The sequence below is a fragment of the Garra rufa genome, chromosome 15 (genome assembly GCF_049309525.1).
Source record: "Garra rufa chromosome 15, GarRuf1.0, whole genome shotgun sequence".
Taxonomy (NCBI): domain Eukaryota; kingdom Metazoa; phylum Chordata; class Actinopteri; order Cypriniformes; family Cyprinidae; genus Garra; species Garra rufa.
This window is the reverse complement of record NC_133375.1, coordinates 26,717,511-26,738,699: the sequence shown is the minus strand read 5'-3', so window position 1 is coordinate 26,738,699 and position 21,189 is coordinate 26,717,511. Positions and strand designations below refer to the sequence as shown.

General features: G+C 34.3%; 1 protein-coding gene across 1 annotated transcript in view; it reads right to left on the bottom strand.

Moving 5' to 3' along the window:
* Positions 1–19,982, bottom strand: part of nphp4 (nephronophthisis 4) — a 239,143-nt gene extending 219,161 nt beyond the window's left edge. Inside the window, exons 1-2 of the mRNA XM_073819843.1 lie at positions 19,415–19,982; positions 17,878–18,024 (exon numbers count right to left, since the gene is read on the bottom strand). Of these exons, the coding sequence (XP_073675944.1) occupies positions 17,878–18,024; positions 19,415–19,549 (282 nt within the window). The 5' untranslated portion in view covers positions 19,550–19,982. The remainder of the gene's footprint in view (positions 1–17,877; positions 18,025–19,414) is intronic.
* Positions 19,983–21,189: the final 1,207 nt, after the last annotated feature.

The window sequence follows — 21,189 nt, the reverse complement described above, 5'->3', positions numbered from 1 at the left end:
TCATTTTTCATCAGACAGCTATTTTCTTTGAAGGTTGCAAACAACCTCCACAGATGTAATACCCTTGATGCAGAGCCAAATTGCTCTATTACTTTAGGATCAGTAATAATTTGTTTTAAAAGTAAAATTCAATCAAAGTTTGTTCTTCAATTTACAGTTGCAATATGGAAGCATTATTATACAGTTACATTTTTGTGGAACTTTTGTGGACAATTGTGAGTTTACATCTGGCAACTCGACTTTTTTTTTCTCAAAATTGCGTTATATAAACTTGCATTCTAAAGTAATAAAGTAAGAATTGTAAAATATAAACTTGCAATTAGGTTTGTGTATCGAGAACCGGTTCCATTTTAGAACCCGTTCCAAAGTTCCATTAACCGGGTATTCGATAAGACACGCGCATTTCGATTCCGCTTAACGATTCCCGCGTTCGCATTTTAATTTGATTTTCAAACGATTTAAGTGGAGGAAAGAAAATAACTTGCGCATTGTTTGAGTGCAGCGCACACATCTGAAACGCGAGCACGGAGAACAGCGGTCCTGATGCGGGCTCCCGACCTGTGTCCGTTCTCGAAACAGTTCCGTGCATTTCCACTGCAGAAAAGGTTGTTACGGCCCGGAACTGACTTCTCTTTCACATTTATTGACCTGTATGAACGAAATACGTCAGCATATCCTCATAAACACAGCGTTTTTTTTTTTTGTCTTGAGTGAACGTAAACAGATAAGAAAGAAAACGCATGTGTAACAGTATTCTTAGGTCTGTGTTCGGTGTTAAAGAGACAGCTGTCTAATAAACGTGCCGCCTGTCATAAATGTTAATTAAAGAACAAAAGAAAATCATTATCTGACTGAATATCTTTTATAAATTTAATGAGGACTAATCAATATTTTATTTATGAAAAGCAAACTATGCAGTGTTTTTAAACTTTTGATTTCAATTGCTGTACCTGACATTTGTTCAGTTTTATTTATGCTATTGCTAATTGATTTGCTCCTATTTTATTAATTGTCTTTAACAATTTAATGTTTGAAATTTATATTAGACTAGTTGTTTGTTTTCTGTGGTATTATTTGGTAAAACCATAGGCAAAAGACAGAATAAATATGTTTGACTAAAAACTTTTTAATGTATTTTTTTTATCGTATTGGAATCGGAATTAGGAATCGATAAAAATCGGAATCGATAAGCAGAATCGGAACCGGAATCAGAATCGATAAAATTCAAACGATACCCAACCCTACTTGCAATTGCGAGTTACAAAGTCAGAATTGTAAGATATAAACTCACAAATCTCTTTTTTTTCCTCAGAATTGTGTGATATAAACTCGCAAATTGCGAGTTATAAAATGAGAATTGTGAAACAAACTCATAATTCTGAGACATAAAGTTGCAATTCTGACAACTGAAATCAGAATTGGGAGATATAAGCTCACAAATCTGACTTTTTTCTCAGAATTATGTGATGTATACTCGCAATTGCAAATTATAAAATCAGAATTGTGAAACAAACTCTCAAATATGACTTTTTTTCTCAGAATTGTGTGATAAACGCAATTGAGAAATAAAGTTTAAAATTCTGAGAAATAAATTAAATGAATTGCGAGATATAAATTCGCAAATCAGACTTTTTTTCTTCAGAATTGCATGACTCGCGATCGTGAATTGCAGAATTGCAAGATATAGTCACAATTCTGACTTTTTTTTCAGAATTGTAAGTTTTATCTTGCATTTCTGACTTTAATACATTTGCTAGTTTATTAACTCGCAATTCTGAGAACATATCAGTCTTTTTCCCCCCTCAAAATTGGACTTCATAACTTGAAATCGTGAGTTTATATTTTACAATTCTGAGGGAAAAAAGTCAGAATTGCAAGAAAAAGAGCCAGAATTTTGAGGGCGGAAAAAAGTAAATTCTGACTTTTTCTTAGAATTGAATGATACAAACTTGCAATTTTGACTTTATTTCTTGCAACTGTGAGTTTATATCCTGCAATTCTGACTTTATAACTCTCGATTGCGACTTTATATCTTACAATTCTGAGAAATAATGTCAGAATTTCGAGAAAAAAAGACAGAATTGCAAGAAAAGAGTCAGTTGACTTTTTTCCTCAGAATTTAATGATACAAACTTGCAATTCTGACTTACAAGTGTGAGACAGAAACATAATTGTGAGATAAAAAGTCAAAATAACCTTTTAGTGGAAACAGACTTCCATACATTATAGCTGTGCAGTTAAACAAATAAAAAATGGAAAAAATAATAATAATAATAATATAAAATAAATATACAATAAACAGAAAGTAAGTTCATTAAGCCCTCTTCTAGCGATCCCAATGCTCCAAATAGTATCTAAAATTATCTTTATTTGTAAGTTTTCTGAGGAGTACCTTTTCCTCTGCTAACTTCTGGAAGAGTTTGTTATTCGCCATAACAAAGATGTAATGTTCTTACTGCAAACTATGTTTCACCTTCACAATAAAAGAAAAACATTTTTCTGTTCTTCTGCTTTTCAGAACTTCTGATCCACAAACAGGGTCATCTTTAAGCTGAGCAAATAAATATGATCATTATTTTAACCTGCATTTTCACAGCAATAATCTGTGGGCCATTATACATCTGCACCGGTCTGCATTTTCACCACAAGATTATGACGAAGCCCTAATTTAATGATTTGGAAAATTTGCTGAAACCCTGCACTCACCACAGGATTGAAGCGAGGGCTGCGGCAACGCTTCTGAGAATGTATGAGCTCACATGTACGCGCACACCAGCTCCTTCCTCTGTGAAGAGAAGGGCATACATCTCTGTCAGCTCGCTAAATACACAAAATCTCTCAAAACATTGGCATAAGTGCTACTGGAGTTGCAGCAATTTGCATATTTCCAGCAAAACACAAGCTACATTAAAAGAGTCTCTCTAAAAGCCTATTGGGAGTGAATGGCAGAGATGTAATGTCCACAGTTGTGCTGTGGATAGATCTGCTGTTTGCACTCTCTCATAGGCGCGAGACCTCAGAGCGCTCCTTGAGCAGAGAAGCAATTAGACCTGATAAAGTTGTTTCTGCACAGCATTTCAAAGGGAAACGTCACTGTAGAGGCCACTAACAATCCAGCCATCCCTTGCCTGTGTTCAAGAGCTTGAAACCAGATTGTCTCGTTCCTCACCTTCAAACAAACTATGTACACAGAACAGTTAACAAAAAAAGAGGTTTTACAGCCCAGCTGCTCACAAGGATGCAAGCAAGGAACAAGATTCAACAATGCCAAAAGACTAACCTGACAAAAGCATTAATGTATAGTTAATAGCTTTGGCATATAGAAAAATAGCCACTCGCAGTTTACTTCTAACAGTGTTAAAAATGTTGTAAGCATAATCATTTTCTCCAAGAGACTTCCAAGCATTTACTTTGATGATTGCATAACTTAAAGCAGAATTTTCTGATATACATATAGCCTATTTCTTGAAAATTTTTATCATTACTAATTCTAATTATGTGTGATACAATACTAATACTAAATGCTGTCAATAGCTTATCCTCATGAAATAAAAAAAATAACTTTCTAGCAAAAAAAAATCTTGTTTTAAAATTAAATAAGTTAATGTATCGTAATGCAAGTAAATGTGATTATCAAAAAAGAAAAACATTTTTGGATAAGTTTGGGCTTGATTCTATGCATTGGTTGATCTGAATGTGACCTTGCCGTTCACAATAACATGCTTTTAAAAAAAAAGATGAATTTTTATCTAAACCCAATCCTTATAGGAAAATCAACACTATTTTAGTAACACTATATCAACAAAATAAAACCCCTCCCATCATAATCAACGACACTGTCAGTGTGACTTCAGATGTTGTTGATTTTTCTGAGCAGTGTAGTATTTTTGTAATGTCACTTGCTTTAAGTGTTGATTGGGTGTTAAGCACGCTCTTTTGCGTTTATGTTCTGTCACCACTGAATCCCACCAAACTTGCAGAATCCATCACCAGTCCTTATTTTGGAACCTCATAATTTACGCACTAAGCATGATTTACACATCATATTCAGGCAAGCAAGATGCACAGTCTGAAAAGTCAAAGCACACAAATCATTTTCATGTTCTTAGTCAGTTGTCATAGTACAGACTACAGAGAGGACTGGGAATAATAGTGAAGAAGAGCATAATAAAGCATTATGCAGATTAACTGCTAGTGTTTCTTTGTGACCCCAAGGTCTACTAAATGTCTACAATAGTATTTGTCTCCATGGGTTTTCCAGTCGTTCACAATTCACTGGATTCAAAGGTTTTTAAAAATGCTTTTTACTCTATTTCTACCTAATTATTTATTATAAAAGGATTAAAGGATTAGTTCACTTCCAGAATAAAATTTCCTGATAATTTACTCACCCCAATGTCATCCAAGATGTTTGTGTCTTTCTTTCTTCAGTTAAAAAGAAATTTAGGATTTTGAGGAAAACATTCCAGGAATTTTCTCCTTATACTGGACTTCAACGGGGATCAACAGGTTGAAGGTCTATATTGCAGTTTCAATGAAGCTTCAAAGAGCTCTACACAATCCCAGCCAAGAAATCAGGGTCTTACAGTGAGGGGGAAAAATTATTTGATCCCTTGCTGATTTTGTACGTTCCCCTCTTAAAGGGAGTGGTCCTAATCTCAGCTTGTTACCTGTATAAAAGACACCTGTCCACAGAAGCAATCAATCAATCAGATTCCAAACTCTCCACCAAGTCCAAGACCAAAGAGCTGTCCAAGGATGTCAGGGACAAGATTATAGACCTACACAAGGCTGGAATGGGCTACAAAACCATCACCAAGTACCTTGGTAAGAAGGTGACAACAGTTGGTCTGATTATTCGCAAATGGAAGAAACACAAAATAACTGTCAATCTCCCTTGGTCTGGGGCTCCATGCAAGATCTCACCTTGTGGAGTTTCAATGATCATGAGAATGGTGAGGAACCAGCCCAGAACTACACGGGAGGATCTTATCAATGATCTCAAGGCACTGGAACCATAGTCACCAAGAAAACAATTGGTAACACACTACGCCATGAAGGACTGAAAACCTGCAGCCCCCTGCTCAAGAACATGTACAGGCCCGTCTGAAGTTTGCCAATGAACATCTGAATGATTCAAAGCAGAACTGCGTGAAAGTGTTGTGGTCAGATGAGACCAAATCAAGCTTTTTGGCATCAACTCAACTCACCGTGTTTGGAGGAGGAGGAATGCTGCCTATGACCCCAAGAACACCATCCCCACCATCAAACATGGAGGTGAAGATATTATGTTTTGGGGGTGTTTTTCTGCAAAGGGGACAGGACAACTGCACCGCATTATAGGGACGATGGACAGGGCCATGTACTGTCAAAAATTGGGTAAGAACCTCCTTCCCTTAGCCAGGGCATTGAAAATGAGTCGTGGATGGGTATTCCAGCATGACAATGACAAAAAACACACCACCAAGGCAACAACAGAGTGGCTCAAGAAGAAGCACATTAAGGTCTTGGAGTGGCCTAGGCAGTCTCCAAACCCTAATCCCATTGAAGATCTGTGGAAGGAGCTGAAGGTTCGAGTTGCCAAGCGTCAGCCTCAAAACCTTGATGACTTGGAGAGGATCTGCAAAGAGGAGTGGGACAAAATTCCTCCTGAGATGTGTGCAAACCTGGTGACCAACTACAAGAAACATCTGACCTCTGTGATTGCCAACAAGGTTTTTGCCACCAAATGTTCGAAGTCATGCTTTGCAAAGGGGTCAAATACTTATTTCACTCATTAAAATGCAAATCAATTTATAATTTTGGAAAGGCCTTTTGACTTTTTTTTTTTTTTTTTTTTCATGTTCTCTTCATAAACACTGAGGTCGAGCTTATGCAAAACGAGCATTTGTGGTTAAAAAAAAAAGTATATACATTTAATTTTTTTTTTAGAAAACGACAGATTGTTCCACTAGATAAGCCCCTTATTCCTCAGCTAAGATTGTGTAGAGCTCTTTGAAGCTGCTTTGAAACCTTCAACCCGCTGATCCCCACTGAAGTACACTATATGGAGAAAAATTCTGAAATGCTTTCTTCAAAAACATTAATTTCTGTTCGACTGAAGAAAGAAAGAGTAAATTATCAGAAAAGGTGGTCTAAATCTCTTAAATGGCGAGTAAATAATGACAAAACTTTAATTTCAGGTGAACTAACTGTTATTATATCTCAAAGATGTGCTCAAACACAAGCACGATGAACCGAGACTTGCAAGTCTGATGAACCGAGAACTTCTGATGACATTTCAGTGTAAAACATAATTGATTTGCTTTTACACTCATTCACCTCAGTCTATATACGTCAGCACCCTGTATGTTCCTGTGAAAACTACTGTAAAACACGTAGATGTAAGTAAAGTACAGCTGCTAAAATGAGTCATTACCGTGTAGAGCTGCGAGCTCATGCAGCAGTCAGTCATATATATAGTTCCGTTAAATCCATAACGTCACACTTCTAAAGACTCTTTCTCTGCATGGTGCTCTCATCTCAAAAAAACACTACACAAAAGCTGTTCTAGGACTTAAAAGAGGGAACAACGCACTAACAAAGACGCAAGCTGCTCTTAAGACTTTGAGCATACAGAGAAGAAGAGAATAAATAGGAGGAATGAAGATGTTCGAATGAGAACGAGTGCAGCAGATGAAGCCATGGGGAGTGCTGATTGCAGAATTATTTTCACACTACACACTGTGGAGACAAAACCATTCTTCTTTCCCTCTGTTCTCTGTCTTCATCACATTCATAGTCTTCAAAGACATCTTTTCGTTCGCCGCCTCTCATTTGACGAGAACCTGCACTCCTCATTGTCGTTTTTTTTCCTTTTTCACGAGAAGTAAGAATGGCAAGAACAACGCCAAGGTCAAGGGTTTGAATTCTAATGTATAAATGCACATGTTCAGGCCATTAAAAAACAGCTAAATGAATGTTTTTGAGCTCAGTAACAGCTAGCGGAGAAAAATGGAACAGAATGCAGGCATCTTAAGAAGCTTTTTAAAGTTTCGCTTCTTTGACCTTTACATGGTGTCTTAAAGACAGAGCGCTCACAGCAGGAGAAGCTAAAAACATAGCGAGACACATCATAACAGTCAAAGGTGTTTGCCTAATGCATGTCATGTTAAAAATGGGACAAAACACTCATAAAACAGGAAGACATACTGCAACACTTAAAGACATCTACAGTATTTATTTACATAGACAACAATATTTAAAAAATAGAACATGTGAATGCTTTTGAGAGACTTTAAGTTAAGCATAAAAACATCTGACAACAGTATTGTTACTTAAAACAAATTTTTCATAGTTCTCATTAATAGAAATAAAGCTGAAACTATTTTTTTTAATTATATACATTAGATAAATTAAATTGTTAGATAAATTTGAAATTTTGCTTTGGCAACTAACTGAAATAAAAATAAGTTTAAGTCTTTCCTATTTAAACGTACATTTCCTTCTTCTTCTTTCCCTCTCGGCTTACTCCCTTCTAATCAGGGGGTCGCCACAGCGGAGTGATCCGCACAGCCGATTTGGCACATGTTTTACGCCGGATGCCCTTCCTGACGCAACCCAGTCCTGAGACTGCACCAACTCATGCAACCCCAGTGCTGAAACACACCCACTCACTCATTCACTATGGCCAATGTAGACTGTCCAATTCACCCATGCATGTCTTTAGGAATTGTGGGGGAGCACCCAAAGGAAACCCACGCAGACACGAGGAGAACATGCAAACTCCACACAGAGGGGCATCCGGCTCAGCCGGGGCTCGAACCAGGGACCTTCTTGCTGTGAGGCAACAGTGCTACCCACTGAACCACCGTGCCGCCCTATTTAAACGTACATTTTAAAATGTAAATTATTCCTTTGATTGCAAATCCTTCTATGCTGATTTAGTGCTTAGTCATCAATGATGTCTCTTAATATTTTCAATGTTGAAAACAGTTTTCTGCTTACTTCAGTATTTTTACAAAAACCTGATACATTTTCAAGATTATTTATGAATAGACAGTTCAATGGACAGTATTTATTTGACTTATAATATCTGTAACATTATAAATGTCTCTACAGTTTCTTTTGATAAATTTAATGCATGCTTGCTGAATAAAAGTATTAATGAATTTAAAAAAAAAAAAAGATGTTTCTTCAACACCAAATCAACATATTAGAATGATTTTTAAAAGGATCATGCGACACTGAAGATTGGAGTAATTACTGCTAAAAATACAACTTTTCTTTCACAGGAAGAGATTACTCTTCAAAATATAGTCAAATGTAGTCAAACTGTGGGAGCTCGTTTCTGCCACTGCCACTCTAATTTCTGACTTTTTTTTCCTCAGAATTGAGAGATAAACTCGCAATTCTGAAAAATGAAGTCAGAACTGCGTGATAGAAACTCGCAGTTGGGAGTTATAAAGTCTGAATTGTAAAATATAAACTCACAAATCATTTTTTTTTCCTCAGGATTGCATGATATAACTTTGCAATTGCGAGTTATAAAGTCAGAATTGCAAGACAAAAACCTTTTTTTCAGAATTGCAAGTGAATATCTCACAATGGTGACCTTTTGTTCAGAATTGCTAAGTTTATATTTCACAATTCTTTTTTATAACGCAACTGTGAGATATGAGCAAATACCAGCATATACAAATGTTATTTAGGTAAAGAGATACACAATAAATATAAAAAATTCAGCTTTAAGTCACTTATAATTTATTATTATTAGGCTATTATTATTTTAATAACTGGTTAGGGCTATATTTTTTAACGCCTGACAATTATGCCAATAAAGTTTTGACCTTATGATTACATTTATGCCCGTGTGTGAAGATAAATGAGCATGTTTTCATTTACAATCTAGCATACAGCATATGTCGAGCGTTACAGTATCATTTCCATGTAAAGAGATCAAAATGAAGGGGGAAAAACGAATATAAACGAAAATAAAAAATATAACCAATAATAATAGACTAATAATAATAATAATCATAATAATAATACAAATATGGAAAAAAGACGATCATATTTAATAGAAGGATGAATAAAAATGTCTTGTAGTCCTATTTTACTGTGACGATAAATGATTTAGCCTACAAATGAAACTATGTGAATTATTCACTCTGCAATGAAACACAAGTCAATTAATTAGACTAAATAAAACACAATATATGTTAAATTCACTGCATTCCAGAAAAAAAATCCCAGTCATAGAACCTTTACAGTATCATTTACATTCAAAACATTAAGTAAAGAGATCGAAATAAAGGGAAAAATAACGATTATAAACAAATGATACAAATATTACAGGTAAAAAGATGATCAGTTAATGGACAAGACTGTGGGATGCAAAAATGTTGCTTGTAGGGTTATTTTATTTGATGTACTTTATGTAATATTTATTCATGATAAACTTCTTTTGAATGCCGTCTACATCGTTTACTAAATGTTAATATAATAATTTAATATTGTATTAATTTCTATAACAATTAATATAATTTCTTAATTCAAAATGAAATATTAATAAACCCATCTCTGATAATCCTGGGTTACTATGGTCATGCAGGTTTGTTTATGCATTAAACTCATGGCCACAAGAAATGCATGTTGTTCCCTCAACATAAGAAGATGTGGCCCCGACAAATGGATGTCTTTCCCTCATCATAGCATCTCGTGGCCACGACATAAGGATGTTGTTACCTCGACAAAATTATCTCGTGGCCACAACATAATTTTATGTTCCCATGAGTTAACATGATGTTCGCACGAATTAATATCTTGTGGCCACGACATAATATCACGTTCCCACGAGTTTATGTGTCAAAATAATATATATAGATAGATTTTTTTTAGCCAGTGGTGGAAACATGCTTTCATAGAAAACAGATATTTTAAATTGTAATAACATTTGACAATATTTCTGTTACAGTATTTTTGATCAAATAAATATAGCCAAAAAAACTTAATTATTCCAAATATTTGGCCAGCAGTAATCATAAAAAATACTGTCATAATTACACATAAAATGTCAAATAATAATGATAATAATCCTCACAATCCCTTCTCTCCATCAAGAACTGCCCTGTTTTTCTTAAGGAGGAGAGTGCCTTTAAGGACCGGCTGCTCTCAGGGATGTTTGCTTCTCCATGAGCTGAAATATTGATCATTTCCTGGACGACTGGTGAGCCACATATATAATTGAAATGAATCTCTAGGCTTGTGTCAGAACGGGTGGAAGAGTTAAAAGGGGTATTGAAACATCCGCGAGGCTCTTAGAGCCTGAGAACATGAATCACGCTGAAAGAGGGAAATCCGTGGACCTTATGGTCCAGCCTATTGAACGCTGTGAAAGTTGAAGAGATGAAGCACCTGACACGGCAACGGCTGCATGCTTGCCGAGAGGCTCTCGTGGAGGAAACCAGACCGGCCCAGAGGAATGAATGGACATCCCAGAACGCTACATCACACCGCATTTAAAATCACTTTCCTCTCTCAACTAATTACGGAATTTAATGAACTCTTGGCTATCCATAAAGGATTTCTAATTTAGAGTCCAGAATGTGGGCATAGCAAACTAAATAAGCACTAATAAGAGCTAAAAGTTCTCTACAGAGTGCTGTCGAATGTCAGAAAATGTTGTGCTAATTGGTCGAACAGATATGTCACCAGCTTCTAAGATCAATTAGGTGTAAATTTAGCTTGTAACATTGTTTCAAAGTTGTTTTAAGGTCAAAGGTTTGGGTGAGTTAGAAAGTTGAGAATAACACACACACACACACACACACACACACACACACAAACACACACAAATGTATGCAGCATGTTTTTAACATGAATTTACGCCACACAATAATTAATTAGTAATTAGCACAGGATTTCTTCCCATTTCCAGTAATGAGAATTACATTATTTAAGTATGTATTCATTTACTGTTATTTCAGTAATGAGAATTTAAGCGTAAATATGCTCAATAGTCCTTTCTTCAGTCATAAAGAATTTATGTTTTTTTAGGAAAACATTTCAGGATTTCTCTCCATATAATGGACTTCTATGGTGCCCATGAGTTTGAACTTTCAAAATGTAGTTTAAATGCAGCTTCAAAGGCCTTAAATGATCCCAGCTGAGGAAGAAGGGTCTTATCTAGCGAAACAATTGGTTACTTTCTAAAAAAACATTTACAATTTATATAGCTCTGAGCATTTGAGGTTAAAATAGTATATAAATTATGAATTTTTTTTAGAAAATAACAGATCATTTTGCTAGATAAGACACTTATTTTCTCGGCTGTGATTGTTTTAGAGTAGCCTGGGTGTCCCCATGCTGCCTTCCACGCAGCGCGATTTTATTCACGCTGGAAGGCAGCATGGAAACCATGGACCAAATTTTCACCTCAGATAGGGAACCAATCACAGAACGGGGAGGGAGCAGCAAGACGATGACGCCTTCTATGCGACTCACCGAAGCAGTTTGTTTATAACTATGGATCCAGCATGGCAGCAAGTTATCATTTGATGCAGCCGTTCAAATGTCGCGCCTAAAAACGCGTGGAAAACGCTAGGCGCGTCACTTTCTCCTTTCCAAACCGCTCTGTAGCTTGCGCATGGAAAACGTGAGCGCGTCGCAACTGCGTCGCTTCCATTATGCGCGCGCATACCGCGCGTCTACATTTGAAATAACGAACTTTAGCGCACAAAAGACGCGACATGTGAACGGCCCCTTAGATAGTGTTCTAAGTAGTTTAGAACGCAAGTTTATTTTGAAAGAAAGAGCAACTTTTGCCGTTAAACCATCGCTCTGTATACGTCATCCGGTATGATTGAAACGATTGGCTATGAGCTACGCACAGGCGCATTTGATAGACATTCGTAGCGCCCAATAAACGGCTCTGGGCATTTGTAAACCACGCCTCAAATACGAAAAAATGAGCATGTGGTTCACAGACCACGAATCATGACGAAGTCATAACGTGGTCTGGCGTTAGCCAGGCTAGTTTTAGAGCCGTTTGAAGCTGCATTTTGGAAATTCAAACTCCGGGGCACCACAAAAGTCCACTATATGGAGAGAAATCTTGAAATGTTTTCCTCAAAAAACATAATTTCCTTACAACTGAAGAAAGAAAGACATGAACATCTTGGATGACAAAGGGGTGAGTACATTATCTGTAAATTTTTGTTCTGAAAGTGAACTACTCCTTTAAATGGTCCTAAAAACAGCCTTCACTTTTTAAATATAATTTCTTATTCTTTCCTTCTAATTTGGGGTGGGGGGAAAATATGCTAAATAAATACAAATAAATAATAATTGTATCGACGAAATAATATGCGTGAGACTTTTTCATATTCCAGAAATGAGAGTTTACATTATTTAATTATTTATTCATTTCGTTGTTTATTTACTGCATTCCAGTACTAAGAATTTAAAGTAAAGGAGTAAAAATGTGTTTACTATTATCACAAGGCACAATTTAGTGGTCCTAATAACAGGCTTTGTTTTGTTCATGCAAATTATTCTTCTTTTTTTTCCCCCTTTTGAATTAGAGATGATATATAACCTGAGCATTTCTTTGTGATATTTACCCATATATCTATGGCTTTACAGTTTGCCCAGTTCCCAGTTGACACGTTTTGCTGTTTTGCACTTTGCCCATCATACAGTCAGTGAGGAGAGACAGTTTAACACCACACAGGGGGAGTCAATGGAAAAAGCCTGACTCTTCTGGCCCACAGCCCAATGACGCTTCCTCTCAACTGTGTGACAGCACTGCCCTCTACAGGCCGAAAAGCTTTGTAGCAACCATCATGAATAACCCATGTTCCCCAGACACAACCTGTGATTTATAGGGTTTAAACAGGCTTGACCTTTACAAACAAAGCCCTGGCGTGACACTCCAACACCCTTAGCATAAAAAACATCTGATTAGATGCACAACAAAAAAGTCTTCTTTATGAAACTAAGCATAATCTCATACTGTATATGGCTAATAGTGATTCACAACTGACTTCAATCCAATAATCCACTTCCTTTTCACCTAAGTCATAACACAGGCCTCAAATCTTTGTCCATCAGACGGAAGGTCACTGAACAAATTAGATCTATCGATTCCTACATCTCCACACAAAACATCGGTTTTGTCATAACACCCCTCTATTAGAGTCGGGCCAGAGGGAGAGTCCCGCTTTAATTCTATCTTCATTCCTCTATAATCACTCGCCCTGTTTGGAGTCTTTCTCTGAGGCGTATATTAAAACAGATCCATCATGTCTGACAGACCTTATGTGATCTCACGGTCCCTCTTCTGTGCTGCTGCCGCTCCTGGGGTTTCACAGAAGAGCAGACGTTTTATTCGGCTTCAACACTGACATCGGTGGAAATTAGCACATCGCAATTTCATAAACAAGAACCTCTCACTCTGCGTTAGACAGCGGAAAATGAATTAGCCAAGCTAATTAGTGAATAACACTGGGGTACGAGTAAGATCAAAAATTAACTCTCCTCAAGCACAGAATGCAAGTAACATTTGACTTTGGGAAGTAAATAATCAAGTTACTTGCTAGTGGTAGGTGTTTTTATGAGGACTACAAGATAATAAATGGTTCAAGCCTAATTATAAGAATGATACTCGGTCCCTTGCTGATGCAGAGATTCAAAACAAAGATATCCAAATTGTCTACTAAACAAACACTGGTCAGGGCATTAGCACATCATCATAACTTGTACCAGTAACACTTTACAATAAGGTGCCATTTGTTAAAATGTATTAACATACAAAGACAAACAATGACCAATACATTTACACTATTTATTAATCATTAATGTTAGTTCATAAAAATACAGTTGTTCATTGTTAGTTCACAATGCATTAATGTTAACAAACACATACTGTGATTTTAATCATGCATGAGTAAATGTTGAAATTAACAATAACTAAGATTATTAAATGCCGTAGAAGTATTGTATTGTTTAGTTTTGTTTTTTCATTGCCAGATGTGGTAATGCATAAACTACTGTTCAAAAGTTTATGCTCAGCAAGGCTGAAATTATTTTATCTAAATTAGATTAAAAACAATAACACTGTAAAATATCATTACAATTAAAAAAATATTTGAATGCATTTAAAAATGTAATTCATATTGTATGTTGACAAAGCTGCATTTTCAGCAGCCATTAAAAAATAAAAATAAAAATAAATATTTTTAAAAATAAATAAATATATTTATAGTTTTTTAAATAAAAAAATATACAATAAATAAATAAATAAATAATATCATATAATTTTAGAGTTTTCCAGGTCTGTAAAAGTCATGGAAACTAATAAAATGTCATGGAAAAAAAATCATGGACATTATCGTGAACACATTTTTCACATTTTATTGCATTAATTATGAAATGTTTGACCTGGTGGTGAATTCAAGTCAATGGAAGTCCGTTTCAGCCACTGAGTAAAAATTTTAAAAAGGTTACTGCGATTTTTTTTATCTTATAATTGTAACTTTTTTTTTCCGTCACAGAATTATGTATACAAACTTTATTTTCCATCAGAATTGTGCAATATAAACTATAAAATATAAACTTGGAATTGCGAATTATAAAGTCAGAAATGCATGATAAATTCGCATTGCAAATTATAAAGTCAGAATTGCGAGAAAAACTCACAATTCTGGCTCTCATTATTGTGACATATAATCTCACAACTGCAAGTTATAAAGTCCACTTCTGAGGAGAGGGAAAAAAAGACTGATATGAGAAATTCAAACTTTTTTGAGAAATAAAGTCAGAACAGTGTGATATCAATTCTGACTTTTTTCTCGCAATTCTGACCTTTTCCTCAAAATTGTCAGATATTAACTCGCAAATGCGAGTTAGTTATAAAGTCTGATTTTGAGGGGAATAAAAGACTGATCTGTTCTCAAAATTGATTATATATCACAATTCTGAGAAAAAAAAAGTTCGAATTGCAAGTTTGTATTAAGCAATTAGGAGATTCAGATCCAAAAAAGGGAGATGTAAACTCGCCATTGTGAGAAAATATTGTGAGAATTGTAAAAAAAAAAGTGAAATTACCTTTTTTTTTATTCAGTGGCAGAAACAGGCTCCCATATCAAGTCACAAAAATTGTTTGTAAACAAGTTCACAAAATAAATTATTCATTACTAAATCAGTTAAATTCAAAGTAATTTTTTAAAAAGCTTATCCAGTGGTAATCACAAATGACTAGAAAAGTCATTAAAAGGCATTCCCTGTGGGAACCCTGAATTTAACCTTTTTAATAAAAATAATGCAGTTCTGTGGTGTATAAATTCTCTCCATTTGCTTGGCACGGGCAGCTGTGGCAAAAACAGGGCAATGCAACTGTAAACCGGCGATTAGATAAAAGAAAAAAATCCAAATGGTTGACAGGAAGGCAAGAGGGAGACAATTTCCAATATAATATGCAGAGCCACACAGCTGTTCGGGGAGAAATGGCAACATGTAATAAAACACAAAGGCACAGCGAGTAGCTGGAAATGGAGCGTGCCGCAGACATTAACCGCGGTCTCCACGGTCTGTGACTCAGAGTGGACATTTTCAAGAACTTTTATTTTCACTCGGTGGATCTAAGAGCCCATAATGGGAGATTTAAGTGAATTACAGTGGTGCCAGGCATGCAGACAGAAGTGTGTGCGCATTTGTGCGGTCTCCTGGACAGCTAGACAGTAAATTCACAGCCTCAGATGGGCCTTTATTGTGCTTGCTGAGAGAGGCCAGAACACGTCTATCATCTCCAATAAACTCTGCTGGGTTCGGTTTGTTTGTGCTGTGTGCTGCCAGCACTGATACTTCAAACCTGAGAGTTTCAGCACAACTTAGAGGTTGAGCTGTAACAAAGATTAAAAAAAAAAAAAAAAAAAAGTTGCACTCAAAGTCAGAGTGACTGCTATCATTACTGAAACATTAAATAAGAACATAAGGCATAATGGAAAGACTGGGTTTATTTGTATGTGCACTCAAAGATAACCACTAACATAAGACTGAATTATACAGATTTTATTCAACGGTAAAATGTGTTCAAAGCAAAATTAAATAAAATAAAACCATTTCAGCTAGTTGCAAAGGCAAAATTTCTTGAAATAAGAAAAACTCAAATTTAATGAAACCAACATATTTTACATAAATAAATGACAAATCACAACAAAAATACAACAAATAATATGTAAACAGAAAATAACTATAAAATCCAATTCAAAATAATAATAAAAAAAATATAATAGCATATCAATAATACTAAAATTACATTGCTGCAAGTTTCTGAGTCACTGAATCATTTACTCGACTGTTTTGATTTCAAAACAGGCAAAGAAACTGGCAATATTTTTTGACCGAACAAGTTTATTGAACAGTTGTAAGCAGACTTATAATAATTAAAGCAAAAAATTGTTGAAAATTGTGTTTAGTTGGCTAATATATGAGGATTAACTAAAACTGCGAGAATTACTTTTGTATACTATTCTACATTTTATATTATTTATATATTTTTTTTCTACATTTTATATATTCTAATACACTACCACTCAAAATTTATAAAAAGATTTGTAATGTTCCAGCAAAAACAGCACTATTTTGAAATATTTTTACCATTTAAAATAACTGTTTTCTATTAGAATTTTTTTTTAGATTTTAATTTATTCCTGTAATCAAAGCAAAATTTTCAGAATCATGACTCTAGTCTTTAGTGTCACATGATCCTTCAGAAATCATTCTAATATGCTGATTATTAATATTATTGTTGAAAACAGCAGAGTGTAATTTTTTCAGGTTTCTTTGATGAACAGAAAGTTCAGAAGACAAGCATTTATCTGAAATGGAAATCTTTTGTAACATTATAAATGTCTTTATCATCACTTTCAAACAATTTAAAGCATCTTTGCTAAATAAAAGTATTAATTTCTATCATTTCTTTCCCAAAAAAATTAAAATAAAAAAATAGTGACTCCAAGCTTGTGAAAGATATAGTGTAAAATGTTACAAAAGCTTTTTTATTTCAGACAAATGCTGATCTTTGGATCTTTCCATTTACCAAAAAAATCATGAAAATTTACCCAACTGTTTTAAATATTGATATTAATAATATTTATTAAAATGAATGTTTCTTGAAAAGCAAATCAGCATATTTGATTGATTTCTGAAGGATCATATGACACTAAAGACTATATTAATGAAGCGGAAAAATTTGCTTTGATCACATGAATAAATTACATTTTAAAATATATTAAAAAAGAAAACATTTGTTTTAAATAGTAAAATTATTTATTATTATTATTTATACGTTTTTGCTATACTTTGGATCAAATAAATGCAGGCTTGGTGATCAGAAGAGACATTAAAAATCCTACTATTTAAAAACTATTGGCTTGTAGTGTATGTTTTTTAATACATTACATTTTTATCACATTTGCTGTGGAAAAGAACAGTGCGAGTAAATAACTAAACTGGTCCAGAAAAAAATCCCTTTTGTTGAGCCCTGGATGTGTTAGACTTACTGACCCCTGTTCCCATAAATACTCCCTCTACAGACTGAGACAACAAGACTGACACAGCACAAAAGCTGTACAGGGCCTAAGATCAGATTCCTGCTCAACAAGCTTACTGAGAGTCATGTGTTGTACAGTTTCATTGTACAGATGCACAACTCAAACTACTGTAATTCAGCAATCCATTTTGTGTTGTCACTTTAAAGAGGTCACCTCTCTACGGAATAGGGCATGAAGATAAGACACCGTCTGAATGGATAGCACCCTTAGTCAAGCATGAAAAGGTGTTGCATCATGAAATAACACTAAATATCATCAGTCAGTGAGAAATGAGTCACCCTACCTCATTGAAGAGCACTCGACCGCTCTGACCCTGCGTGCCGCTGACAGAGTGTGAGCCGCTCTTCCATGTGCGTCCGAAGAAGTGCTGGTGACCCGAGTCAAACAGGGTCACACGCAGCTGATACTGGAGTGAGGGCGGTGACTCTGACTGTTGTCATGTCAACCACAGGAAGAAAAGGGGAAAAAAGAAAACAAAAACATGAATCTCTGTAAGGGCATATACAATTATACAATTTTTATGAAGTCATATTAACTGCCCACTTTAAACTTCAAATATATATATATATATATATATATATATATATATATATATATATATTTTTGTGTGTGTGTGTGTGTGTGTGTGTGTGTGTGTGTGTGTGTGTGTGTGTGTGTGTGTGTGTGTGTGTGTGTGTGTGTGTGTGTGTGTGCGCAATTATTATTAATAATAAATGTTTATTTTATATTCTACAATTTAATTATATATATATTGAATATATTTTTTATTATTACAATTACAAAAATATTTTTAATAATATGAATTTTATTATTTAATATATATATATATATATATATATATATATATATATATATATAAAATAAATACGTATTTTATATTCTACAATTTACTTTTATATACTGATATATTTTCTTTGATTATTACATTTACATTTTTTTTTTTAATTTTCTTAATAATAAATATTGATTTTATATTCTACAACTTAATTTATATACTGATTTTATATTTTTTATAATTTATTAATTTTAATAAATAGTTATTACATTTATATTTTTTTTTTCGTTTTTTAAATTACTACAATTATTATACTTCATAATAAATATTTATTTTATATTCTAAAATTTAATTTATTTAATTATATATACTGATTATATTTTTTATTATATAAATATTTTTATTGTATAATTTATTACACTATTTTTAATTAGTTTTTCAATAACTACAATTACTGTTAATTATACATATCTATTTAAGATTGTAGAATTGACTTATATAGTGATTATTTATATATAATGTAACAATTAATATAATTGTATGCGTGTGTATTATTATTATATTAATAATAATTTATATATTCATATAATATAATATGTAATATTAATATAATAATAATTATTATTAATATTATTTTAGATTGTAGAATTTCATAACTGATTATAAAATATTATAATTGTGTTCGATAGATAGGTAGATAGGTAGATAGATAGATAGGTAGGTAGATAGATAGATAGATAGATAGATAGATAGATAGATAGATAGATAGATAGATAGATAGATAGATAGATAGAACATACTTCATGATATAGTTTTATCAATGGCAAACTGACCATTTAAAATGAACATTTGAACTTAAAATAACATTCTGTAATTTCATCCATGTTTTCTTTCCTATAAAATAGGAAATACGGGTAAACGTTTTGGTGGGTTTAAGATTACATCTGATGGTTAAAATGTTAAAATATGAGAAATTACGACTAGTAGCACGACTTTAGAATACATCTTAACTTTTACATAGCATGTATCTGAATTACACACCCACCTGTTTTATGTGAAGTCCATCGATCTGTTTGAAGACCAGCTGTAGACCTTGAGAAGATCCTGAAGCTTGTCTGGCTGTTTGGCTGTGAGGAGGGATCACGCGGTTTCTCTCGAAAGCGTCTTTCCAGTCAGACATGTGCGGGGTTTCTTCACTGCTATCTAGTCTACTGGCGAACGTTTCCTGAAAGCCGGTCGGTCAGTAAGGGTTAATGTCCCCTGGCAAACATCCCTGACAACGTCTAAAAGCTTCACAAGTTGTTAAATCATTCCCGCAGGCGGAGTGAAGCGCTTGTAACTTAATTAAAATCAAATGCGGAATATTGACAAAACGCGACGCTAAATCACACAGAGACACTTTTTACAGGCTTCCCATTAATTTCAGTCTCAGCAGTCAACAACAGTTTGACTCATTCTCTTTCTTTTCTCCTTCTCGCTTCAGTCGTATGTAACGTTAACTAGGCTTATTTTACAGAATAACTACTTCTGACAATTTTTGACACACGCTCTGCGCACTGTTAATTTCATAATCATGATACATTTAATGAAAATACCGGCTCAGCTAGTTGTCAGGAAGAGATTCTCTCTGTAGTGGTTGCCATCATAGATATATATATAGAATGACTAGATGTCTCGTCTGCGTTGCTGGCCAACGGAGTCGAACGTCCGCATATGGCGGCCATCTTACCACAGGCTGCTCGCTCACCCAATATATTGTGTTGATAGTAAAACATGTCATTTTTAAATAGCCATAACGTGCTCAATTTTTAATAGATTTTCGAATGGTTTGATTTATTATAAACGTCAAATATGTAGTTATGACACTGAATACTTTTTAATAATTATCTTATGTTCTAAAAAATAGAATAATGTTCTAGAATAGGTAGACTAAGCCTACAAGATTTCCCTTAATATACATCAAGAAACGCTGCATGTTGAAATCCCCACCTTGTACAGTGATGACAATTAGCCTTTTTCACACTTCCGTGTTTCTGGCTTCAGGATTGGTGCTCGCAGGGTAAAAGTTTTTCCGGTGACAGCAGCGGCCGTACTTAACATACGTCAATTCGGGAATCTAAGTCTATTTTTACAAAATAGATAGTATGATACTATGATATATATACCGGGGTTTTACTCTAAAAATAGCAAACATTTTTTCAAAAACTTTGTGTCAGCTTCTGGTCATCACAAATAGGCCTACTATGTTTATTTAATTATCAATGATAGCACTTATAATACAGTACAGTTTTGAGTTTTGCCGTTCTGTCTATTTGGTGCTGGCTGTGCATTATGAGTCTTCACGTCAGTTTTTTTTCCACGATTATTAATGTTGTTATTATTATTAAAGTAATATTGTATTTTCTACTTGCTTTGCATTATTCATTTTACGGTGTAAATGTACGTTGCATAATGTGCCCAGGGATATACATAATAAAATAATATAATACTAAACAAGACAATACTCCAATTAATGGCTTTATTCCATTTGGATCTGGATTACATTGCTGTATTGAGTTTAGGAATATAGAAACTATAGCTTGCGCTGTTGCGCATATAATATTGAGGAGTCAGCGGTCCGAGTGACCATATAAATCACAAACAAGTAAAAATGTTGTTTCTTTGTTGATTATATAACAACAACTTGGAAAACAAAAAAGGTAAAAGGCATTATTTGAGACAAGAGCATATTAATATAAAAGGCGCAGACCTGTAGCGAAACTGACTTTAACTCTGCGCTGAGGTAATTTACGATTTTTGTGAAAAAGGCTTATGACACAG